Source organism: Nannospalax galili, unplaced genomic scaffold, assembly GCF_000622305.1.
Source record: "Nannospalax galili isolate Female #2095 unplaced genomic scaffold, S.galili_v1.0 scaffold109, whole genome shotgun sequence".
Taxonomy (NCBI): domain Eukaryota; kingdom Metazoa; phylum Chordata; class Mammalia; order Rodentia; family Spalacidae; genus Nannospalax; species Nannospalax galili.
In genome coordinates, this window is record NW_008360315.1 from 3,654,277 (window position 1) to 3,682,151 (window position 27,875).

Consider the following 27,875-nt stretch of genomic DNA (forward strand, 5'->3'; position numbering starts at 1 on the left):
TGTAAATTTTTAATCAATAAAATTGTTATTAATTGGAACACATGCTGGTTTCTTAAACTGAATTTCTGGATTTAAAGATTCCCACATCTACTGGCTAAGTATATTTTTGGCTGAACCTGTCAAGGCTTAACTATAACTTAGGCTTAACTATGAAATTATTCAAACATTCAAGCCTAATCAATTATAGATGGAAGTGGGTCATACCATGTCAGTTTAGAAGATTAAAGGTATTAGAAGCAAACAAAAAATAATGCTTTTACTTCAGTTACATATCTGGAAATCAAGTAAGGCGGAAGTCTAAACCTGTGCTAGTTCTTCAAGATGACCGTCCTGAGCTTCCCTTGTCATACTGCAACATCACAGACCTGTTTATTTTCATGGGATTGTTTCAACTCCTTAAAAAAAATCTTTTCAACAATTATATTGTCTTAAATATATAATTCATATGCATAATTTTTTAATTATTCTTAATTTTATTATAAGTTTTTAAATGAGAATGTCCATTGCTTTCAGTCACATAACAGCAGTACCTTATGATAAACCAAAGTTCCAGTATGTATAAATTGAATGAACTGATGACCTATTGAAAAGTGTTTATTATTTTACATATATAATTACCAAAAAGCGGGTTGACTGGTTTTCAGTCTGTGTTAGCATGTCTCTTTTTTTCAATGTTACCATTAATTCCAGCATATTAATACTTTACCACTTGTTTATCTAATGCTACGATTCCCTTGTTCCCTAAAAGATAACATCAAACCAAGTATATTTGTGATAATCGACACAGAATTTAAGTGCAATATTTCCATTTAGACCATAAATAAGTAATGCATTCTAGAATTCTATCCTGATAGCATATTTTAGCTTCTTTGTATGAGGAATATAAATGAAACATCAGAAAATGAAATGTGTCCATGTTAATAATGGTATTTATATATGATAATTTGAAGTAATTAATGACTTAGGATAATTATTGTAGGAATAATCTGAAGGAACATGTGATCACCACATAGTAGGCATGATCATAAATGGTGGCCAGCATGTACTAGTGATAGTAGGATTTGTTAATCACTCAGATGGAAAAGGAACTGATACCATTTTTGCATATAATTTATGGATAAAGCACATTCTTCTGACAATAGTACTAAAAATATACATTTTCTATCAGTGGTTCTTCATGTAACCATTTCAAATTTAATTTGAAATGCCAGAGGCATTGCATTCTATGTCAAGAGGTTATTTATGATACACGTTCTGAAATACTACATTACTATTTAAAAAATGAGAATTATTTAATGCCTGTATTTGATAGCATTGTAATTATTCAGTGGAAAATTTTGTTACTGCAAATACAACAAGCATTCAGTCCATATGAAAAATGGTGAAAATTATATACATAATTTTTCCAGTATTTTACATACAGGGAGGTTAACTATCACACTTTGTCTGTTCTATATCATTATTCTAAAACTGATACTTCACCTCAATAACTCTTTAAATACTAACAACAGCAATACCTGTTAGTATCTAAAATTGGCTGAAACATGCTGCTACATGACTTCTCTGGGGAAACGTAAAAGAAATATTTATTCACCTAGACCAGGATGTAGAGAGACAGACCAAATAATAATTCCAGAATATCCAGTTTGGTGAAATAAAGGAGGTTGTTAGGGTCGTTTCATGGAGCTTGGATGAACTAGTAGGCTCCAAGCCTCCTACAACAAAACCTAATTTTAAGTTGTTCTAAGTTTCCAACAGAGTTAATGCAAACCTAGTTTAAGAGCAGTACCTGTTGTTACAGCAGATAAGTGATGCAGGTCCTTGCAACATAAAAAAATAAAACCACATTCATATCTTTTGCTTCAACCTCTGGCAACAATGATTTATTGAGTCATATTTAAGTGTCTCCATTGCTTTTTTGAAGCTATTACAGAATAGTAAAGACAAAGTAAGTTAAAAAGATAGAGGTATAAATGTCTTATGCTTTTTGAGTCTAAGAAGTCTTTGATTGAGTGTGCATCTACTGACAGCCTTCTTGCTATGTCTCAATAAGGAAGAAGTGCAAAAAGAGCTCAGGAGCCAGAAAGAAGGAGTTAAGGAAATATGAATACCACAGCAATGAACATGGATGAGTAAGATATGAAGTCTCTGGGTATATGGCCAAGAGTGACATGGCATATGGTCAAAAGTGATATGAGTGGATCATGTGTTAGATCCATTTCTAGCTTTTAGAGGAATCTCCACACTGACTTTGACAGTGGCTGTTGAGTTTGCACTCCCAGTAGCAGTGGATCATAGTCTCCTTTCTCCACATCTTCACCAACATTTGCATTTGCTGTTTTTATTTTCCCATTCTGACTGAGGTAAAATGAAACCTTAAAGTGGCTTTAATTTGCACTTCCATGATAACTAAAAGTGTTGTACATTACATTTTAAACTTATTTCTCAGCCATTTATTATTATTCAGCTGCTAAGAAAAATTAAATTATGAAATTCACAGGTAAATGGATGCAACTGGAAATAATCATCCTGAGTGAGGGAACCCAGACCCAGAAAAACAAACTTGACATGGTCTCTCTCATAAGTGAATGCTAGCTTTGAATCCTTAGATAGGGCATTTCAGTTGGAAAATACTTATAGGTCAGGAAAGTAGAAAATACCTTGGAGGGGTTTAATGGGAGGGGAGACAGAATACAGTTACATAAAGTGGGAAAGGGGAATGATGGAGCATGAAAAGTTAAATGGATTGGGGAATAGGAAGGAGTATGGGAATGGATACTGCCACTAAAATACTTTAGAAAAGGTCATATTGAAGCATACCTGTAGAAGTGTCTAAAGTATATAATATAAAAATGATTAATGGAAATTACCTAACATTATGGGGGGCATTGTCTGTGTTAGACACCGTAGACTAGCAAAGTAAAAGCCCAATTCCAGGAATGGTCTCTCTCTTTTGAAGCTATTGACCTGAGGTCCCATAGACCCTCAAACAATACTGGTCATTGACCCTGCTTTTAGTTACCTATAATAACATGATAGTGAGACTCTATTGCTCAAAATACTGCATATATGAGTTGCAGAAAAAAAAACCAACAAGAAATCAAGCTAGTACTGAGTTCAGAGTTTCATCTCTACTGATTAGCTTTCACAGTGCTGGCAGGTGCTACAACCGCTATCAGATGAAAACTATTTCTCAGCCTTGCCATTTGTGGACCCTGTGAGCTGTAACAACAACTGGTCTGGCAAGCTGTGCCCTTGAGTGCAATAGTTGCATGAATGCTGTGTGAGTACACAGGAACTCTCTGATTCAATGTAATATCCATTTCACAAAATGGGGTCCATACCTGGTATTGGTATCCAGCCTAGAAACCTGTGGTTAGACAGGTCACAGGCCATAGGGAAGAGCCTAGCACTATTATTCTGCTCAGTACAAATACTATTAAATTTGCTCCTATTGACTTATTGTTATAACAATTCTTTAATGAATTTCTCAATTCTCAGCAGGAAAGCTTCCTAATGGAGCAGACGGTGATTAACATAGAAACCCACAATATGCAAAAAGGTAGAAAATAGACTACAGAATACTTATCTCTTTACTAGGGCAACTATATCAAACTTGTGCTTCACAAGGCTCAGGGATCATTCTGGAAGAGGTGGGTAAAGAATTGTAAGAGGTAGAGGTATGGATGACCACAAGGAATCAGCTTTCCACACAGCTGGGAAATTACCCTTATCAACTCACAGCAATGATGACAGTATGTACAAGTCCCACGTAAGCTCAAGTCAGACAAATCTCAGCACAGAAGTGAAGAAGAATCTCCAGTCTTAGCTGAGGAACTACTGGCAAACAATGGCTATTGAGAGAGGAAGAGTCAAAATTCTTTAGAAGTGTGCCTCTGTCTTTTTTGTTGTTGTTGGTTTGTTTGTTTGTTTTTGAGGCAGGGTCTTCCTGTAGCCCCAGCTGTCCTGGAATTCACTATGTAGACCAGGCTGGCCTTGAAGTCACAGAGATCCACCTGCCTCTGCTTCCAAAGTGCTGGGATTAAAGGCATGCAAAACTGTGCCCAGCTCCACCTTTTTATAAATCTACCAATTTGACTAGTGTGACTGGCCAGACAAGCCCACGGGATCCTCCTGTCTCTGTCTCCCAGTGCTGGGGTTACAGGTCTACACTGCTGTGCCATGCCTGGCTTTTAAACTGATGCTGGGGAAACATGATAGAGTTCTTGAAATCTGGTTGGGATGCTTAAGGGGGGTGCGGATAAGGTGTTGGGGTTCTAAATTTGATAAAAGTATGTTGCATAAGTTTGTAAAAATTCATTAAGGACTTTAAGAAAATGCATGAAAGAGCTCAACTTTCTTAAAAAGCTACTTTCCTGATAAGGAACTCAATTTCTCTTCCCTGCATTGAGCCATTCATGAAAGTAGAATCTTCATAACTTAATCAGCTCTTAAAAATTTCCACCACTTAAAATTAGCATAGCAATCAAATTTCAACCAGTACAGTAAATCTTTCTGCAATAAATTGATGTTGTACAATAATATGATATAATTAATGATATGGGTTCACATTATAATAGCAAAATAAGGAATGTAATTGACTTTTTCTGATGAACTATCATGGTAAAATATCTTATTTCCCATAGCTTCTCTGAAATTATTAACATTAATGAGCTTATTCATTTAACTATTTTGTTTTAAATTATTTTATTTTATGACATATACAAAAATTTCTTGTTGGAGAGTGGGTAAAATACAAAAGAAAATATTTAATAAATCAGTGAAGAAATTCAATCCTGCTTGAGTCCTGTATTATGTAATACCAGAGCTTTTATTAAGGTCACTACTGAGCATGCCCCATCGTTGGCTTGTCTAGGCTTGCAGTCAAGTGAACCCATCACCCTGGATCCCGGTGGATAGTAGCAGGGGTGAGAATGGATGGTGACCCAAAGGCTCTTCAATAATAAGGCCTTTGGAGTCAAGCTGAATTTCTACAAACTATTTGAACCTGAAAGATATTGGTTGAGCAATAATTCCTTTATATGATTATTCTTACTTATGGCATGCTTACTTTATTCTAACACACAATTTAATATTTTCATGTGAAATTGTTAAAAATTATAATTTTCTGCTGATTACTCAGTACATGATCTGTGCTTATTTCCATTCTAATGCTCACAAAAGACAAGATATAAAACAATAGGACTTTGGGCATTTTAGACACATAACCTCCTACAGCAAATCTCACCCTGCGATTTCTTGCCTCCTGTGAAAGGAAATTTAGGGCAATTTCAAGACCAAAGGCAGAATTAGTTATCCCTATGACATTTTTAACTACACATTCCAGTGAAGAGAATGTAGCTGCAGAAACAACTGTCAAGAGAATGTTTCTGGCCTCTGCAAGTTCCATCCAGATTTCAGTTGACATCAGCATATTAGCGTGAGGGATGTGCAGTGATACTGGGTATCAACAGTATGCTTTTTCTCAGAGGGAAAAATGTGAAACAGAGAATACAAAAGAGAAAAATTATTGCAGAGGAATTGAAACCACAAACAAGATAAACAATGCTTGACAATAATTCCAGTGTACAATCGGGTCTCCTGTGTGCCTTTCCCATTTGGAGAATGATAAGGGCCACAATTCCTGGTATATTTAGATAATTAGAACATGTTTACATTCACAACATTTAATATTTACCCCCAAAATATCCAAATATATTACAACCATACTCTAATCATTTCTGATTTGATAAACTTCAAATCAGAAATGATTAGAGTATGATTATTCCAAATAATCTCAAACTAAATACTTCTTTGCCTCATGGAAGTGTCTTTAATTAATACTATCCCATTCAAAGGTAGCAACATTTTAAACTAGTAGAATACTGCCAGGTACTCTCTTAAAATGAGGTTTATAAACTGAAAATTATACTATGAAAAGTTAGGTTTAACTAGCCTGTAACCAAAGAAACTAAATTCAAAGATCCCAGTATTAAAATTACTTTTCCAAAGATATGAGCAAGAAAACGTTACACTATGTGTAAATTTCTATAATTTCCTTTTGTTATTAATGCCCATATGAAATTAATATTTATAGATTTTATTAAAGGCTTTGTCTTAATTCATACAGATTTATTCCTGAAGTATACAAGCCAATTTGAACAAAGCATTTCAAATAGACAATTTTACAAGCCAAAGTTGCAAGCAAATCCTGCCCTGAATATAGGTATGAAATGAAGTGGAAATGAAGGGCTGTACATTGTTGTCTAAACAAAATGGAAAAGGTATTTCACAATCCTAGCAGTCTGTATACAAAGGCCATTTTATAGACTTGGATGTCTTGTACATGGAGCTATTAGGGAATGAATCCCAACTGTGCTTTGTCCAACAACCACTGGAATACCTATTATTGAACAAATTGGATTTGCTTCCTTTTACAGCAAGGGAGAACAGACAGCATGAAATATCCCAGAGAGAGGAGGTGACAGAGGACCTGAGGCAGTGTTCGGGCTTTGTTGGATAATTTCAGAGAGAATCTGAGGAAGTACAGATTTCCTATGGTTTTTTTTTTTTGGTTTTGTTTTTTAATTTTTTTTAACAATTAAAGTTACAGTTTTAACAATATACAAAATGAGAGAATCTGAGGAAGTACAGATTTCCTATGTTTTGTGTGCACATAAAATATTCAGTAATGGGGCATTAGTCTCCTCTTCAGGAAGAAAGTCTAGAAAGACAACGACTTGCAATTGGTAAAGATATAATACTTGCTCATCGAGCAGGAAGTGAGCATTTGGTATTTTGTAGTCTACACAGTGGCATAACCTTGAGTGAGTACTCTGCTGTACTGTTAGTGCACTGAATGTGTGTGTTAGTGTGAGTCAGGAGGACCCAGCTATGGAGCCGTATCAGTATCAGGGTCTGGGTCTTTCTTCCTGCCCCCTCTTCCATGCTTTGTCCATCCACTTTTGGTTTAGGACTAAGTATCAGTGGAATCAATCTCATTCTTCCTTTAACACACAAAGACATGGGAACATTTCTTCTGTTCTCTAGGTAAGTTTTCTTGAACCTTCTTCAGGAGATGAGTTGTTAGGACTTCATTCCATTGATGCTGAAGAAAAGCTCAGCATTTAAGAGCCTGTGCTGATCTTGCAGAGCACCAAAATGGAGTTCAGTTCCTAGCATCTATGTCAGGTAGCTCACAAAAGCTTGTAACTCAAGCCCCAGGGGATCCAGCACCTTCTTCTGTGAGCACATGTACTAACATATACATATTCACAAATGTATATGCATAAATGTTATTAAAGATAAAATATTTCTTGAAAAAGATCTGTATGCTACTGTAAAAGAGCTTTTCTGTACTTGATATTGCTTCATATCTGAATTTCCACAGCTTTGTGTGAAATGTGTCCAAATGTATTGTTAATATTATCTTCTTTTCCTGCTAGCTCTACATCAATACCATATCCATTGATATATCAAAGTACAGGCATATGGGTGAGTGAGAAAGTGGAAGAGTAAACGAGAGTGAAGGTTTGAATCCATCAATATGTCAGCAAAAGAACCCTCTTTTTATTCCATTTAAGAAAAAAAGGAAAAGCAGTAAGTAGTATTTATTGAGAGTTAAATAAATACCAGGAACTTTGCATAGTACATTTTCATGTCCTTTGCATTGATACTTATGAAGGCCTGTAATGGTGATCTTAGGAAGTTTTTCATTTGAATAAATTGAAGCTAAGCACACAGACTTTTTAGTGATCTTTACCAGTTACTTGCAGAGCTGGAAATTTAACTTCTGCCTGTACTGTTACTAAATATTCTGCTGAACCATGCTGCCTCAGAGCCAGTGTAACAGCAGCAGCAGCAATTATTTACAGGCTGGGCAACACAAAGATATTGGCTTATAACATGGTTCCCATCTTGAAGACAAGACAGGGAGTTGACACAGAACACAGTGAACTCTGTACCAATTTTTGATTCCTGGTTTGGAAAAAAAATAATTTATGCTTGTGTTTTTTGTAAACTCAGCATGTATTAGCTTCCATTATTGTTTATTAGAGAAAAATGTGTTTTTAAATCGTGTGTTTTTGTGGTTTTCCTACACCCACATCCCCCTGAGAATGCTAATCTTGGTTCTTCCTTGAAGCCTTCCCCAAGAATTTCTTGTTCATGTCCCATGTGGTTTTCAAGTCTCTCTCATCACCTAATATTACCCCCTCCTCATCTCTGTTTTACTTTCCTTTCTACTGCTGTGATTTAACACTCTGACAAAAAGCAACTTGGAAAGGAAAGGATTTATTTCCTCTCACATCACACAGCCCATCACTGAGGCAGGACCTCAAATCAGGACCCAGGAGCAAGGACTGACACTGAGACCACAAAGGAACAAATGAATATGCTTATTGGTTTACTCAGCTACTTTTTTATACAGCCCAGACCCACCTTCCCAGGAGTGGCACCACCCACATTGATTAGAACTCAAGAAAATGCCTCAAAAGTATGCCTACAGGCCTGATGGAGATGATCCTTCAGTTGAGTGTCCTTCCCAGGTGACTCTAATTTGTGTGAAATTGGCAAAAACTCACTAGCACAGACTCCTTTCTAGACTCCATACATACTTACACCTGTTCACACATATACATGTGTTCACTACAGGCTAAGATATGAATATGAGGGAAATGTAATTTGGGAAAACAAAGCACACGTGTTTTCTATTGTCATGGAAGGGAACCGTCACTCTAATACGTGAGTCTACTCAACACGAATCGCTCCTGGAAAGTGTGATTTTGTGGTCTTGCTGCTTTTGCAATATAAAAATAAGTTGTTTCATTCAAATAATGAATTGTGGGCAGGCAATGCTTTCTGCTGGCATTCCCAGTGTCACCCGAGCTCCTCACTCATTATTGTAACAGAACGTAGGTCATAGGATTAGGACAGTGGTGTTGGGTACCGGCCTATGTCCCTGTTTTAAAATAAATGGCTTAAGAAGGGAGCCATTGAATATTAGGTACAGATATTGATCTATGTAAGGCTGAAAGTCATGGAGAATAGTCACGTTTAGAAAATGTTAGGAAGAGAGAACATCCATAAAAGGTCTATTTGTCATCTGTGCATTTTTCAAAAACTGCTTGGAAGGAGATTGACTGCTTCTTCCAGATAGAAGATACTCTTGCATTCATCAACATAAAGAGTTTCAACTCCACTTGCTGCTTTTCAGCTCTCTAAATCCTTTTATCTTTATAGCACATATGGCTTCCCAACCCGACGCTGGTAACCACAGTTATCATCTAATATAATACCCACATTACAGTTACATTTTAAGTATCATATCAGTAGATCCATAAACAAGGAGGGCAATGTATGGTATAGCTCAGCACCACTCAGACCACACTGCAGGTCCACCACCATAAAATCGCATTCATTTTTGCTTAAAAGTGTTTCATATAGAATCTGCCTTCCCCTGGACTGGACCTAACAATATTTTGAACCACTTACAAGATTCAATTGACTGGCAATATTAATCATGCATTCAGAAAGAAATTGGCCATTATACTTGATTTTTTCCTTATGTGTCTTCGCATCTAATCACTGATTAAAACTAAGGAAATGGTCCTTTTCACCATGCTGCATGGATATTTATTTCCATGGTATATTTAGACTTTAAAGATTTTTCCTCATACCTATTGGAGCTTGACTCTAAATGTCTGTAGGCCTAGAAAAAAAAAAAAAAAACAAGAAACAGTATTTCTTGTCAAGAGGAACAGTTTATTCCAGATAATTAAATCCAGGAATGTTCACAGAAAACACAGCAAAGATCATAAATTAGGTTCTATCAAGGCATATAGGTTGTTCCTCATGAATGGATACTGACAAAACAATTTTATGGAGAGCTTTGAAAAAGCATTAATACTTTCAAAAATTTTGAAAACGTACATTTTGCAGAGTGAAGCAAGAAGGTCTAGTTCTATGTTTTAAAAATATACTTCAGACATTCACAGATGTTTCAGTTTTATTTTTGACAACATCTTTAAACCTGCATCTAAAATTTCTGTGTATATATTCTTATGCATGCTGGAGAAGTTTTAATTGAATTCATATAGATGCCAGTTTGAGGAGCAGTGAATAGAGTTTAAATATCAAAATAGAATAAATTTACAAAGCAAAGACATATTCTGAAAGATTATAGAAACTCTCCACTGTTTACAACTATTATATAGAAAATTAATGTGTACAGAACACGAGGCAGACTCAGCTCCAGAAAGACAGATTTGTATTTTTATTTTATCGTATTCTTTTACATTTGTTTCTTAAAATTGGAATATTTTTTATAATAAGTGTTAGCTAATTAAATAAATGAGCAACAAGAGTTTAGGTGCATTCTAAACCATTTTACATAGCAAATTTCAGCCAGCACTTGAAAATTAGCTAACAAAATTAAATAAAAAAATTTGAACATATTAAAATGATTGCTAGTATAGATTCCAAATGTATGTAGGTCTGCACTCTGATAGTCCCTGAATGTGATATTAGATCAATAATCCTTTCTGATCTGTAAATTGCGGTAAAGGAAAATACCTATCCTATAAACTAAATGCAGTATTTAGAATGCTTGAAATACAGGAAGAAGAGTACCAGAATTTGTGGATGCTAATATTATTGTTTGATGTTGTAATACCAGGACTCGGGGGCTAAGTAAATGAGTGGATGTTCTACCTTTCCAGGTAGTCACCTTAAAACATACAGTTGCTTTGAATCTGGAAGTAAAGAAAAAATGTATCTCATAGACGTAGAATCTGATTACAATGTTGGTTCGTGTGTCTGGGGTTTGTGTGTTGGAGGGACTGCTCAGCCATCTTCTTTGTAGCTGTTCCATCTACACTCTGGCCTCATTCTGCCACAATAATCCCCACCATCCTGGTTGTCATAATTTTTACATAAATATTTGCACAACAATGATGATATTGGACTACTGGCAGTTGCTATATTTTACTTTGTTTTTAATTGCAAGTATTGTAGACACAATACATCAAAATTTGCCATTTTAAGGTACAACTCATAACAGTTAATGTAACCTTCATTATATTGTGCTGAGGAATTTTTAAAATTATATATGAAAACATATCATGGAGCTGGAGAGATGGTTCAGCGTTAAGAGCACTGGCTCCATTGCAGAAGATCTGTTTTTTTTTTTTTTTTTCCCCAGAATCCATGTGGTGGCTCACAGCCTTCTGTAACTCTGTCTAGTCCAGGGGATCCCATGCCCTCTTCAGGCATTTATGGGTACTGCATAACACAGGTGCACTTACATGCATGCAGGAAGTACATTCATACACATAAAAAATAAAAATAAAATTAAGTTAATAAAAATAAAATCTTTTTAAAACTAAAAAAAGAACATACTTCAATAATAGAAGTGGCCAGATGATGTTAATTTGGTTCCTGTTCCATAAATAAAATGATGGTATTTAGGTTCACTCTATCAGTACCTTCTCCCCCCCCTCCCCCGCCCAATTTAATGTAACTCCCATAACCCAAATCTTGCTGTGTTTGTTTCCCGACTTTTGGACCATCTCTAGTCCCTCCCACTGCTCCAGAGGTCAGACCTTCTTTGCTAACCAGTAGGAACCAGCCCACTGGATTCCAGGAGCTCTCCTTAGGCTTTGACCTTGCCCTTGTGAGGCTTCCAGCAGGCAGAGGACCTGAGTAGCTGGGAGAGACACCTGGATCTAGTCCTGCAGGTCACCATTCCCCTGCTTTGTGACCAGCCCCAGTTAATAGGCTCCAGGGCTTACACTGCTTTGGTTCTTTAGTTAGAATAATATTGATCACTTGGACTTGGACCTAGGCTCCTTGCCCTCCTGGAGGGTTCCTAAGTAGCCTGCCCCTCCAATAAAAAAATCAAAATAGAGAACCTGAGGTCCAGACCAACTATCTATTCACCAGATCAGAAAGCAAGTAGGATATATCAACATATAAACATAATGAAACTTCAGCTCAACACAGGGAGGCTTGAGTTTCATACCAGAAATAGGAAAAAAATAAATCATGTGAATAACTAAAATAATATATCCCCACCAAAACCCACCAGTCCTATGGAAGTGTTCTGCAATGAGAAATACCTAAAAGAACACCAGGACACATGATATAAAGGAACAATCATAAACAATCGAAGAATTCAAGGAATTTAATGAACACACAAACAAGTCAAAGAACTCCAAGAGGCTAGGGATAAACTGCTGACTGAAGCTTAAGAAAATCCAAATAAACAAATGAATGAAATGACAAAGACAATTCAAGGTCTGAAAAGGAAATCCACAAAGAGATAGAAATCTTGAAGGAAGCTCATGTTAAAAGAGGAGGAAATTGAAAAAGTCAATAGCCCTTTTGAAACAACAGGAGAAAGCCTCCAGAAACAAAATGAATGAAGTGGAAATGCCTTCATTTTATTTACCAAGATCAGGTTTTTCTTGTACTTTTCTCTGATGTAATTGGATTTATATATTAAAATCTGATTAACCAGGATGTATTTCTTATATATTCAGAGAAATTCTTACCTCGATTCACAACAATTTCCAGAGAAAGTGAGGAATTATCTCAATAGCGTTGTTTTTATCTCAAGATTTATTTTATTTATGTCTTTTATCTGTGGTGACACAGGCAACTTAAAATACTCTAAAAACTAAAACACTCACCGAAGAGTATAAATGAATTCTTTCATAATTCTAGGACTTGACCTGGAAAAATGGCTGCTACTTAGGAAACAAATGTTACACCTGGGTCCTGAAACAGATACTTGGTTTCATACATGTAATTGTTTCTCCTCATACAAAGCTTTACTTATGTTTACAGCTTATTGTAAGGGAAGGAGTCTAGGCATTTCTACAGGGGACCTTTTCCTGTTATGTGAAATTTGTTGACTGAATTATTGTGATCCACTGGTCGTCTCATAATAAAGGGAGCCCCATGGAGAATAATGTCCTAATATGTACCATACTTTCAAACAGCAGAGGTTTTTTTTTTTTTTTTTTTTCGGCTATAGAGCAAAGTTGGATGCCTCAGATTTAGCTAGGTTATTCAACTGCAGTAAATGATCAGTGAACCTTTGTTTTTCCCAATGTATGTTTTTATTGAATTTTTGTGTACTTCATATAAAACATCTTAATCATATTTATATCCCCTCCCCAATCCATACCCCTCCTCAAAGCCCCTGCCTTACTGGATTTCATGTATTCTTTCATGTATATTAAAAGCCTATCGAATTAAGTTTGTGTACCCAGATGCCCCTCAGTGAAAGTTCATCTATTGCAGTCTATTAAGCCTGTCTAGAATCTCTCCCTTAAAGATTTACTCTCGCTCACCTAGCAGTAATCAGGTGCCAATAGTTCTTTGGTTAAGGTTAGGGCTTGTTGCTCATTTCTCCAATTCAGGAAGCGAAGAGATTGTAAGAGGTTGGTGCATTATTATGAGAAAACAGAGCTTCCCAGGCTTCTGAGAACTTGCTCATATGAACTTATAGGAATGGCGTCAGCATGCAGAAGTCCCATACAAACTCAATCCAATAAAAACCCATCATAGAACTTGTTATTTATGTGTAAATTTTTGGAAATTTTTATTCTTTTCATTCAAACTCATTTTCAATTTGATTTGTATGTTATAAGTTTGAAAAAAATTATTGTTTTTATAGGTATTAACTTTTGAAAACTTGAATTTTAAGGAATGTATAACTAATGAAATATAATTCAGAAGTATTGTAAAAATGTAATTCCAAATATATTTGACCAAGCATTGTAATATCAACTGAGAGTATAAATTTAACAGAAAATTGACACAGTAGTGTGGCTATTTCCTTTTTAGTGTACTATGGTCTTTGTTTCATTAAATTAAGATATTTCTTATAATAAAAAGTATCAAAATAGGTAGCTGTAAATAACATGGATGGATCATTTTATTTATTTTATCTATTTTTTGAGATTAATTTTTCTAACTTTCTGTAAACATACACAAAGTAGGAGTTTTTAAAGTCACCATAAAAAGACTCTCAAAGCTGGGGAGACAGCTTAATTAGTAAGGAAGAAAACTCACATCAGCCTTTGACATCTACACTACTCATGCACCCAGAGGAACATGCATATACACACACACACACACACACACACACACACACCAAGAAAAATAAGAAATAAAATGCTGCCAATTTTTATTACATTTTTGGCAAATCCACAATGTGTTAAAACATGAGATGCTTGATACGAGCATTAAAAATTTATTTTAATATTATAGACAGACACTGGTGAAATGAACATGTAAGACTAATTCATTCAAAATATACATTTATGAATATACAGTTACTTCTAGATATTCAGTACATAAAACTGCATATATACACTTGCACACATGCCACACATATGCATGTAAATTATATGCCTCACCTGGAACTGCATTATCATATTTTCTTGGAGTATTAAAATGCTGTATCAAACCTAGTTAGTATTGATAATCAAACTGACACTGGTTTTATTTAAATAGTGTGTCTCCAACTACTTGCTTCTGCACCTCACTTTAGGAATATGCTTTTCCTACGTTTCACAGATACAGCAGAACTGTATTTTAATATGAACTGCAAAATAAGAATGAGAATACAAAGCGAGGCATGGTGGCACATGCCTTTAACCTCAGCACTCGGAGGCAGAAGCAGGTGGATCTCTGTAAGATAGAGGGCAGCCTGGTCTACATACATGAGGCCAAGGCCAGTTGAATCTCTAGAAATAGTCTGTATCAAAACCAGAAAAAAACTTAAAACCTAAACCAGAATTAAATATATTTTTTTCCCAATTTAATGCATGCTTGCAAAGTACTGTGAGCATACTCACCCACTTTTACCCTGTGTTTTCCCCCATTACTCCCCACACACTTTTCTTCTTCCAAACTAGTTCTCCACCTACACTATTACTTTATATGTTGTGCAAGTCATGTGTAGACAGCTATAGCTACTGTATGTTCATGATTACATCAATCATGTCATATCCAGGAGACAGTATTTTATAGGACTCCTTTCCAACCTACAGCACTTACAATCTTTCTGACCCTTTCTTATGATGTTGCCTGTGTATTGGATGGGGTGATGTAGATGTTCTGTTTAGGGATGAGTACTTAATTCCCATTTATTATCAATTTTTAACCAGTTATGAGTTTCTGTATTAACTATCACTAACTAAAAGAAGACTTTCTGACAAAGGTAGACAGCAGAACTAGTCTAGATATAAATATAAGTACTTAGAAAGCAACTATCTCCATATATATTAGTAGTATGTTCTTCTCTAGGGCCTGTGATGTCACCAGTTACAGATTTTTGTTCAGATTTACAGTATGTGCCTGTATCTCTTTCCATGGAGAAGGCCTCACATCTAATGAGAAAATGGTTGATTAACCCCAAATCAATCCTGCCACTCTTGCATCAGTAGGAACATCTTGACCTGCAAGTTGGGGTATAGTAATCAGGAACCATGGCTGATTAAGACCTTCAATATCTTTTCCCCATCTCTACAGCAACCTGCTTAGCACCCTCTTACTATAAACCTGTAGCCAGTGGAGTGGAAGCATCCACCTTAGTTCTAATTTGATTTATCTGTGGCTGTAATTCAAGTGTGCCTTGTCTTCATCAAATAAGGTCTTACCATCCAGTTCTGGTGGCTTGCCAATCATAATGGCAATAGTCTTTGTTGTTTGTGGCCCTTCTGGGGGATTCCTGACTAACAACTCAGAGGGAGATATCACACATCTGGTACTGGGATTCTTCTTTGAAGAACTATGGCTCCTGGTGTTAGCATTAGCCATTTATCTAGGATACTTCTGTTTAAATTTCCATAATTAATGAGATCTTTTAGTTACCTTATAAATTAGAAAATTAATATATAGTTTGTCCCTATATTCTAAAATTCTCTTGAGCTTCTCCCCATCTCCAATCTTACCTCACCCCAATTTTCTAGCTTTAGTATTTACCCTACTCTACTGTAATGACAAATGTGTTTTATTATGCCTCGCTGAAGACTGACCTTTACCTATCATGACTCCTTCCTTCTTCCCTGACTTCTACAGACAGTCATTCTAAATTAAGCACAGAAATCTAAAATTTTTCATATGAAAGAGAACATATGGTGTTTATTTTTCTGGGCCTGGGTTACTAAACTTAGTTTAATATTTTCTGGTTCTATACATTTTCCTGCAAGTTTATAGCTTAATTTCAATTAGTACTTAGTATATTCCCAGGGTTGTCTATATACCACATCTTCATTATCTGCATCAGTGGATGGACCTCTAGGGGGATTATATGTCTCAGCTATTGTTAATAATGCATCAATAATTGATTATGGATAAGCTTATATCTCTGTTGTAAGATCTGGAGTTCTTTTACCAAATTTCTGTGAATGGTATACTTTGGTCTAATGGTATTTCTAGGTTCAGATTTTTTTTGTTTTTATCTTTTTTTGAGACAGGGTCTCACTGTAGCCCCAGCAGCCCTGGAACTCACTAGGTAGATCAGGCTGGCCTCAAACTCATAGAAATCTGCCTGCCTCTGCCTCTCAACTGCTGGGATTAAAGTTTCTTTGAGAAATATCTGCTCTGATTTGCAGAGTGGCTGCCCCAGTTCACATTCGCACCAACAGGGAAGGAGGGTTCCTCTTTCCACAATCTCACCAGAATTTGTTGACATTTTTCTTTTTGTTGATAGTTATTCCTCTTCAGCAGGGATAAAGTCTCAAAGCAGTTTTAATTTGTATTTCTCTGATAGCTCAAGAAGTCGAAGACTTTAAAACTTTTTGAATTTTTCAGATTGTATACAGTATATTTTGATTGAATTTAGATCCCCTTCCCTATCTGCAACGCTTTACTACTCCCTGACCAATTTCATGGAATATGTATGCCTATAAAGTAAAACTTGTGTCCCCTAAATCCTTGATTGTGGGTCCATGCACTGGAGTCTGGACAACTTATCAAGAACCTCACACTTAACCAAGGTTGACTGTCCCTTTCTTATGAAGAATCTCACACTTAACCAAGGTTGACTGTCCCTTTCTTGGCAGCCGCAGGTTCACAACAGTCCCCCAGGTAGGGTTAGGGTTTCTTATCCACCTCCACGTGTCTGGCTTGTGCTTACATGGGACTTTAGCATATTGTTACCATTTGCTGTAAGCTCATATGAGTAGATGACCAGGTCTCTGGAAAATTCTGTTTCCTTGTGATAGTCTCCCATCTCTGGCTCTTACAATTTATCTGCCCATCTCTTCTAAAATTAGCCCTGAAGCTTGTGAGGCAGAAGTTTGGTGGAGATGTCCTATTCAGGGAAAGCCATGGTGTATGTAGCCTCTTACTCTACACATTGGCCAGTTGTGGGTTTCTGTGCTAATCATCATCTACTGCATAAGGAAGCTTCTCCGGTGTGAGTTGACTGATGCATTAATATACGAATGTAATAATAAATGATTATCTATTTGTATTTATTCTTTTGAGAATTATATATTCAGGTCCATTGTACATTTTAAAATTTTCTGTTGTATCATTTTGGTGATAGTTTTTAAATTTTACTTGCATATTCTATATAAATGCCAATCATCTATCAAATATATAATTCATAAGGATTGTTCTCCCATTTCATAAGCTATACTTCACTGGATTGAGCAACCCTTTGCTGTAAAGAAGCTTTTAAATAATTAAGTCCAATTTGTTACTTGCTGACCTTTTCTGAGCCCTGGGATCATTATTTGTTTTTTAATTTATTTTTATTGATTAGAGAATTTCCTAAAATGAATTTTGGTCATAGTTCCACTTGCCCCTTTCTGCCCCCACCTTATTGACCCCCTCAGCCAACTTCATGTCCTCTATTATATGCCTTTATTTAGACCCATAAAATCTTATCTGTTTGGGTCTCTCTCTTGGAGCCTGGTCAGCCTACCAGCTATCAAGCCAATAAGGAAAATGGACTTTCCTTCAGTGGAAGCTATCAAGTGCCAGTAGATCTACATGTAGGGCTGGGACTCCCTGAGCACCTCCCCCATCCATTCTGGACCTCAGTCTCATTTGAGTTTTCACAGGTCTTGTTCATGCTGTCATAAGTGCTGTGTGTTCATATGTGTGACACCACTTGGTGTCCATATAGTACAGTTTCTTGTAGTCACCCACTACCTCTTACTGTTGCAATCTATCAGCCCCCTCTTCTGAAATGATCCCTGAGCCTTTTCATGGGGAGGATGTGATATAGGTGTTCCTTTTAGGGCTGAACAGTTTCTTATTGTCTGCATGTTGACTAGTTGTGTTTCCTTATATTCATCACCAACTGCTGCAAGAAGAATCTTCTGAGGTGAGAGCTGAGAGCTGCACTAATGTGTGGGTGTAACAAGAAGTCATTTGGAGTTGGTTTAATATTATGTCTATTTAACAGAATGACAGTAATAGGTTCTCCATTATGGACTGTGATTTGTGTAGTCACAGCTTCTTGGCCCTGATAATAGTGTTAGTAATGGGCTCCATCTTGTGAAGTAATCCTTTAAAGTCCTTACCTATACTTGTATCTTACAGAGTTTTCCCTATTTCCTCTAGTACATTCAGAGATTTATGTTTGATCTTGAAGTCTTTGATCCATTTGGAGTTTGTTTTGTTTTGTTTTTGGCATAGGCTAATGGATAAGGATCTAGTTTCATCCACCTACATGTTGCTATCCAGGTTTCCCAGCATCATTACAGATGATCCTGGGTTTTCTCCAATGTTTATTTTTGACTTGTTTGTCAAAAATCTGGTCGCTGAAATAGTGATGTCTTGTATCTGGGTCTTCTAGTCTGTGAACTTGATTAATGCATGTTTTTTTACCAGTGAAATGTTGTTTTTACTAGAATGGTTATATAATATGTTGATTCCTCCAGAATCATGCTTAAGTTATCAGGATTTGTGGTGCCTCCATGTGAATATTAAGATGGATTTATTTTCTACTGCTATGAAAAATGGCACTAAGATTTTGACTTGAATTAAAATTTCAGTATAAATGTAGCAGTATGGAAAAAAATGAAACCAACAGTTATTTCTCAGATTAAAACTTCTCCGTTTGACACAGTTAATCTGCATAAAGCGATACTGTGACCAGTCATAGGGGAAAACTGGATTTTTGGTTATGAGTATTGTTTATTCCCTCTGCTCATCTCCCAAAACTTACATTTTATGATCTTAAGAAATTAGAATAAATTTCAGACATTACTATGTTCATTGTAAACATCATGAAAGCAAATACATATTAAGATAAAATTAGATCATTGTAAATCCATACAAAATGGCATAAGCAGTTAAATATTTTGAAAAAGGATCATAAGCTTGTAATAGTTTTCATTATTAAAAACATTTATGAAGACCATCTCACTCTGCTAATACTACACCATGTAGGCTATTTTGCTTCAATTTTTTTCTGTGTTGACCAGTAACTCTACATCAGTGATTTGAAATGATATTTCCCCAGAGTATGTTTGCCAATGTCTGGTGACTTTTCTGTTTGTTTGTCAAATCTTGACAGAAGATGCCTGCTGGTATTTCATAGGAAGACTAGGGATCCTGCACAGTCCCCAAGGCACAGTATAGCCCATTGTTTTCAACACAAGAAAAAATCCATCTGGATTTAAATGTAATAATGCCAAGGTTACTCTCTCTCTCTCTCTCTCTCTCTCTCTCTCTCTCTCTCTCTCTTGCTGAAATGAGAAAAATGCAGACAATTAAAACAAAAGGAAAAAGACATTCTAAATAATATCATATAAATATCAAATTTCCTTGTGCAGACTATTTTGTATAAAACTTATAATTGTTTAAGTATAATAAACAGGCAAAGGTTTCATATTAACTATGTTAAATGTTTGTGGTTTGTGTAATTCACTGGTGTGAGATTTTGCACAGGCGTGAAAAGAACTTGAGTATGCTTGTTCAATCACACAGGCTTAGCTGCAGTTGCCTAGACTTAAGTTTCTCCAATTGGAGACATCCTTGTAGTCCTTTACTATATCCTTGGCTGCCTTCTTTTGAATCTACAATGAAGAGTGAAAACAACCAACATGCATAGCAAGCTTTTTGAAACCAAAGAAATTACACAGGAATGAACGTTTATGTGAAAGTACTACTTTTCACCCTAATAAAACTCCCAAGATTTAACCAAGTAAAACTGTTCCCCAAACACAAAATTAGTGTAAAAATAGTCTATCAGGATAACTGTTTTACTTTTACACGCAGAGACTGGACTTGAATTTTGAACTTAATGTCATGCTGAGCAGTAATGATAGTGTTTTGTTTTTTTTTTTTTGTGCTTGTGTGTGTGTGTGGCTATCATCCCAAACCGACCAAAATTGGTGATGATTAACTGAAGGAACAGTTAATTACATACGTTGAAATTAAATCTCACTATTGTATTCTTTTTGAAAAATATTTTTTCTATGGGATTCTGTAGCTGATTTAAGAATTTGGAGAAACTAGCAGATTTTGTAAGATATAATATGAATGAGGACATTATCAAAAATAAGCTGGTTCTTGAGGAGATACAACCCTAGAACACATCTGTGCTCCACATTGGCTTGGTATTTTACAAATTTATCACTAATCTACAAACCATCTCTTTCAAATATGTGTGCATCATTTTCCCCTATTTGGTCCCAGAAGTCTGAGTTCTAGATCATCACATTTTTTAATATGATGCTCTCTGTAAGTGGTAAAAGCAGATCTGAAGTTCAAGCTCAACACTCTTCAATGTGCTCATGTTTAGTTTCTGTTAGACTTTGTCCTAGTCTGTTTCTCCATTGCTGTGACAAAGTACTCCAACCAATACCAACTTGGGGAGGAAAGGGTTTATTTGGCTTATATCTCCCAGGTCACAATTTAACAGGGAGCCCAAGATAGGAACTCAGGGCAGGAACATGGAGGCAAGAGCTGGAGCACAGGCCATGGAGGAGTGCTGCTTACTGACTTGGGCCCTTGGCACCTGCTCTGCCTGCTTTCTTATACAATATAGAATAACCTGCTCAGGGGTGACACCACTCATGGTGGTCTGGACCCTCACATCACTCAGTAATCAAGAAAACACCCCACAAGCATGGCCATAGGCCAGTCCAATGGAGGCAATTCCCCAACTGAGGCTTTCTCTACTCAAGTGTATCAAGTTAACAACTAAAACTATCCAGCACAGACTTCATAGGAAATTTGATACAGCTGTCCTACTTCTTTACATGTTTGGAATGAATGACATTCATCTTCCCCAAAGAGCAAGATGAAATTTATTAAATAAACATGTATGACCATCAGCTCTAGTTTTGAGATTATTAGCAGAGTAACATAATTTCAAAGCATAGTTTTCTAAGGATACTATCTTGTAATCACAGTTCACAAGAGATTTTTTTAAAAAAGAGATTAAATAATCAATGTTGATTTAATTATCCTAGGACAATTATATTCTCTTAATCTAATCCTCAGTAATGTAGAACAGAACCTATTAGAATAGAGTGCCTTCATTTGCTCCTCTTAATATAACCTTCTTTGAACACAAAACAGGACTGACAAGGATGGCTCCTGGAGACCTTCTGTTCTTTCATTTCTGGTGGGTGGGTGAAATCCCTCTTCAGGAGGAGATACTTGTAACTATTTTCATAATTAAAATGTATGTTATAATGTTCTCCTTACACAGTGGAGATAACAAATGAAATAAGAAAAACCCAAATAATTTCTAAATACTTATCTTTACATCCATAGAAAAATGCTTCTCTTAGTCTTAATTAGAGAAACTTCCCTTCACAATGAAAGGCTTGAAGACAGAGACATATCCTGCTCAAGAAACCAAGAATAAGTGACAGTTGACAGTTCAGCTCTCAACCAGACTCATACCACCTACTCTAGGCCCAAGGAACAGCACAGAAGAGTAGGGAGTGGGGATATAAGAGCTGGAAGACAGAGAGAAGAGCTGGGAAATGCTGTATTGTGGGCATGACACAGCCAATGCGTTCATAATGTCACAGTCACAGTAGCTTCCAGTGAAGAGCTTGCAGAAGACTGAGGCTGTCAATAGTCAACCAGGGAGCACCGACCCCTCCCTGCTGAACTATGGGTTATTGATGGATTCCAGGAGAGGGGTAGCTCTTGTTTTCAGTTGTGTACCCACTGAAACCATACTCCAATTAATAGTAAAAAGGTCATGGTCACACATATGCTTCTGGTTAAAATCAGTGGATCACAAAATAAATTAAAAACCATGATTGAGTGGGGAAATAGACCGGAGTGGGAGAAAGAAAATAAGGCGGCAGTAATCAGAGTGCATTTTGTGCATATACATACAGCTATGTACAAAACTGTGAAAAGATAGCCAAAGTCTACATAACAAGAAACAGTGCCAAACAGGATAAATCTTCCTTTGAGTTGTGGGTCAGGATGGTCCAAGAGACTCCCCAGTTTACACAGGCTATTGCCACAGCCCTTGATTGCCTCCCAGAACTTGAAGGTAAAAGCCTACTGTGGAAGAGAAGTGACAGTTGGACACAGGATTTGGAGCAATGGGGCTGGAATTGGCCTGGAAGCCACATCCCCTGAAGAAGTGAAGAAGCTTTGGAGAGCACTATGCAAAGTGCTAAGGGAGAACATTGAGTGATGGTTCAACACCAACTTCAGCATCAAATAACCATATTAAAAACTAGCACAGCATATGGCATTGGTGCTGTAATGGCACTTTTATCTTGGGGGCAATCAACAGTTACCTAATTGGACTAAAAGCCTACTCAATGGGAGAAAACAGAAATGTGGTACTCTAAACAAAACCAAATACACATGGCTGAAGACTTCATAGAACTTAGAGAAAACTAGAAAACTGTCATATCCCTAGACTAATGTAATTTCTTACTATGTGCAACATATGTATCCTTTTATTTACAGACAAATATCCCAGTCACCACTCATCAAAGAAGCTTCTTTTGCAGCACATGGAGATTGTTATAGAGTACCACAATTGGTGACACACATTGTCTGTGAATTGTCCTAGCCTACATGCCATCTGCAATTCAACCTCTACACCTAAGCCTCAAGGAACATAGAACAAGAGTAAAGAAGAAGACATCAATGGATCTCTTAATTCTCATTAATGAAGCCCCCTCATGCAACAGAGGGCCAGGAAGATGGAAGGTCACAAATGGCCAAAGTGTAGAGATTGAGAATGCTGGTCCCTTGTATAGGACTTCTGTATTAAACTTGACTCACCCATGGCTCAGGGACCTTTGTGGAAGAGGGGGTGGAAAGAGTCTAAGAGACAGGGAGGAGGTACATGATCATGTGAAAATAGAGTCCTACAAGCTCCTGGAACCCTGCTCATTTGAACCTACAGCAATGGTGTCATCATGAACAAGACTCATGCAAACTCAGGCAGACAAAATACTAGCATAGAACTGGGAAAATGGACAGCAGACCCCAATCTTAGCTGAAGAAAAAATGGCAACTGGTAATTCCTGGGTGAGGAAGAGCTGATCTTCCTAGTGAGGAATTCTAGATAGACTTATTAGATCTCAGTGGGTGAACTTGTTTGAGGAAGATCTAGGGACACTAACTTGACAAATAGGCCTTAACACAAATGACAGAATGTATGAATTCTAGTGGGATAGAGCTATGGGAGGCTGCCCGTGAGGAAGGGAGTATAAAAATAATTAAGAGTAATTTAGATATTCTGTATGAAAAATAAAAAAATCCATTAAAATGTAAAAAAATGAAAAAGAACAAATTTAATAAGAAAGAAAAAAAGAAGAAAATAATTTTGACCCTTTAGAATTAATTCCCCAAGATCTATACCTTTTCATTTAAGTGAGTATGCCTGGTATGCAGCTAAGAGTTACCCCAACTTCATCATGATATACCTCACAAGGCTTTCAAGTATAAAATATATGTAGTTCATTTGGCATTGGTTTTTAAAATTGTTGTCTGTGCCAGTGTACATTCTCTCATTTATGTTTTTCAGTTGCGTTTACTAAATACATATTAAATATACTACACTGGTTCTTTTCAATATTAAAGAGTTAAACATTATCCAGGATTTAATTATGTGTATATTTTTTCTCAAGCTCCCAATTGCATTTTGATGAACTCCTTGGATATTCAATTAACATGTGAATGATTTGCATAAAGTCTGTTTATACTCTATGGACCATTGCAGAATCACTTGATATTTTCCCTGTTATATTAATGGATCCATTTAGTATTGTACTAGTGGGAAATGAAGTCACATAATTGGGAACGACTAAGATATTTTATAGCTTATTAACTTAGGGCTAATTATCTGCATGTTATTTTGCAGGTTGAATTGGAATTGAAATAGTTCATTATACTATTTAAGAGAAATGGCAATGAAAATAGTTAAATTGTTAGAGCAATCTCTGGATTCAATGAAAATGAAAGCATGTATTGGAAGATTTTCTGTAACTTGTGAATAATGTGTTCCCTTTTGATAACTTACTCTTTTCCTCTTGTTCCTTTTTATTTTTATTTTTTTTTTAAATTTGCTGCTTGCCCTTGCAGGAAGTAGAGGTTTGTATACAGCTTTTGTGTTTCATATTCTCATTTTGAATTTTATATGAATTTTCATGTTTTAATTCCTAATATACATTCAATTCTCATTATTTCTTTTCTTAGGATGATTATTTTCGCACTTGGAGTCCTGGAAAGCCATTTGATCAAGGTGAGAACTTAATTATTTTAAAATTAAAATATTTAAATATTTATGATTGTCATACATTAAAAGTAATACTTATTGCCTGGTTGGGCTTTGAAGTGCTAAATGCATAAGCTTTCAGAAATGGAAAATATATATGGTAATTATATTTATTTCAGCATAATAAAGTTAGAAATGAGTTAATTAAGTACATGTTTATGTCAGGATGCCATTTATTTTTAGAAGCATGGTTTAGATGACTGATTTGAGTTTTTGAACTTTATTTTCCATGTCTATCTTTTAAAAATATTTTATTTATTTTGTACGTGTATGTATGAATGTATTGCTCCATGTACCTAAGTGCAATGACTGCGGAGATCAGAAGAGGGCATCAGATTCCCCTGGAACAGGAGTTACCAACAGTTCTTAGCTTCCATGTGGATGCTGGGAATCAAACCAAAGTCCCCTGCCACAGCAGCCAGTGTTCTTAACTGTTGAATTCTCTTGAACTTTATTTCTTTGTAGCCAATCCATGTTTTGCTTACTACCAGGTCTCAAATTTTGATTGACAGGACATGAATGGTTGATAAGCATATGTGAAAATTTACAATGAATTAAGGGCCATATCAGACTGAGGGGCGTGTATTTATTTTGGGCTTTGAGGCAAAGTTAATTACCCCATTTGTAGAACATCCTGGGAGGGAAAAATATTTCTAACCCACTGCAATTTTGAGTAAGACAAACATGTTAATTTATAACGCATCTGATAACATTTTCTTCCTTGGGGAATCATTTTGAAACATTATTTGGTCTTTCCAACATAATATATGCATGTATATTTTAATATATTTTAGTGCTTTATGAATATATATATTATATCAATATATGTTTATTTTTCATTCTGTTTGGGAGGTTGGTTTCATATATATCTTATTTATTTCCAGTTTGGCTTACACAATTTATAAAAAAAATCTTATTTAAGTTTCATATATTTAATCCATCACAACATCTCTGAGTTCCTTTTTTAATGTCTGAAAGAAATATTAGATTGTTGGTAAACTATAATGGTTTCATGTAAGTTAAACCATTTTTGATGAGTGTAACACTGCTACAAAATACAGTATGCTGGCAAAAAATAAATTGCTTTGCATCTCTCCACACTGAATTGTCTGTGCTATAACTTCTCTTCATTAGTGTGGTTAATCATGAGTTGACGCAATGGAAACCAACTGAAAAATAGTTTTAATGAGGACATGCATCTTTTCCAATAAGGTGGAAAACTTATGTTCTGTGTTTACTGTGAAAAATAAAGGTTTGAAACTATTTAGCAAATTCTTGGGTAAACATACACTGGGTTTTAATGGTAAATGCTCCCTTTTTTGCCCTTCACTGTGTTAGCCCTGCTCTGGTTTGAAATGCATTAATTAGGGTAACGGAGAAGACATTGGAAATTGCCATAGTGCTCTCTGCTGCTGGTGTGGGACTCTAGACTGTATCTGCATGCATCGTCTCTTAGCTAAAATTACATGATGCTTTGCTAGGTGCAGTGAAAGAAAAGTGACAGCAGGAAACACGCTTCACGTATTGCCCCACTTCATTATCCATGTGAATTAGTAACTTTTCTCTTTGCTTTTCCAAAATACCTCAAAAAATCAATGTAAGACATGAGAGATTAATTTGGCTCCCATTCTGAAGGTACAGTTCATCCTGGGATAAGGAGGTAAGACTGCTGGTCATACTGTATCCACAGTTAGGAAGAAGAGAGTGACGAACGCTGGTGCTCAGCACTCATTTCATATTTCCTTGTCTCAGTCCAGGTTTTCAGTCCATGGTCTAGTGCCTCCAGCATTCATAATGGGTTTCCTCATCTTAGTTCATGTAGAAACTCCCTCAGAGATAGACCCAGAAGTTTGCCACCTAGCATAGTCTAGATGCTTTGAAGTTGATGATCAATATTAACCCATTAATCGTTATACCATACCAGCTTGGAGTTGCTCACCTTGGTGTCCATCTGGTAGTGAATATTATAATCAATATATTAATAACCAGGAACTTAAATCTGAATATTTTTGTATTTTCCATGAAAAGTTACTTTTTGAGTTAGTTCTCTGCTTTTTCAGGGTTCCAGTGGTATAGGCTTAGGGACAAGAAGTGCAGTTATAGCTTTCTTGGACATTGACTTTTGTAGGAGTTTTACCATATCGTGTCCTCCTAGACCGATGCCTCTCTGAAAAGGGAAAACTAAGTCCAGCTGGTTCATTATGTTGGATTTAATTCAACAGGTCTTGAAGAAAAGGTATGTGAGGAAATCATTCTTAACTCAAGCTGCTGATGACCCAGTGAGAACAGTCAGGAAGGCAACTAACCAAGTAACTAGATTAAACATGTTCAAGGACTGGAAGAGGGTGGATGACAAAAGAGGGTGTTTGAAAGAGCAAATGCTTAGCCACATGGTTATTCATCCATCCATCCATCCATCCATCCATCCATCCATCCATTTCTGTTTTTTCAATCACAATTCATAGGATTCCCTCCTATTCCCATTTGTCCAATCCATTTGCACAGCATCTTAAGCCACAGCAGTCACGACCGTACTTGCCCCTTTGTAACGAACATCTGGTTCCAAAGCATGAACTGGAGAAATTCCATCTGGAGCCTTTGTTCCCATCAATGAATAATCCATTTGCACAGCATCTTTAAGCCACAGCAGTCACGACCGTACTTGCCCCTTTGTAACGAACATCTGGCTGCAAAGCATGAACTGGAGAAATTCCATCTGGAGCCTTTGTTCCCATCAATGAACAAAGCTGTTCATAGTATTATTTTGGAACTTTTTTCTGAAATCTTAAAAGAAAAGTGTTTGAGCACATGCACCCCGTGGTTAATTTTCTCCTTGAAATGCAGTGCTGTACTTGAAATATGGGTTCTATAGATTGGCCAGTGTATGCAGTATTTTTCTCTAATGCCTTAAATCTAACTTGTTTACACATTGTTTGTCTTACACACTCACATGGGATCTCCTGGTAAGATGCTGAAACAATAGATAGGTCTATTTGTACTTCACAATAGAGGCATAGTGTGTCACAATGGTGCTTTGTTCAAGAGTTTGGGGACTTTGGGCTATTTTTGAATGGAAAAATTGGTATTCTCTATTAATATTCATTGGGTGTAATATACAAAGATATTT

At 36.2% G+C, this 27,875-nt stretch overlaps 1 protein-coding gene across 3 annotated transcripts in view; it reads left to right on the top strand.

Moving 5' to 3' along the window:
* Spock3 (SPARC (osteonectin), cwcv and kazal like domains proteoglycan 3) overlaps positions 1 to 27,875 on the top strand; it is a 442,261-nt gene that overhangs the window by 178,979 nt on the left and 235,407 nt on the right. For 2 of the 3 annotated variants that reach the window (XM_008824947.3, XM_008824946.1), the window contains exons 3-4: positions 24,556 to 24,564; positions 24,670 to 24,715. In XM_008824947.3, the coding sequence (XP_008823169.1) occupies positions 24,556 to 24,564; positions 24,670 to 24,715 (55 nt within the window). The remainder of the gene's footprint in view (positions 1 to 24,555; positions 24,565 to 24,669; positions 24,716 to 27,875) is intronic. The other variant, XM_008824949.1, reaches the window with a different exon arrangement.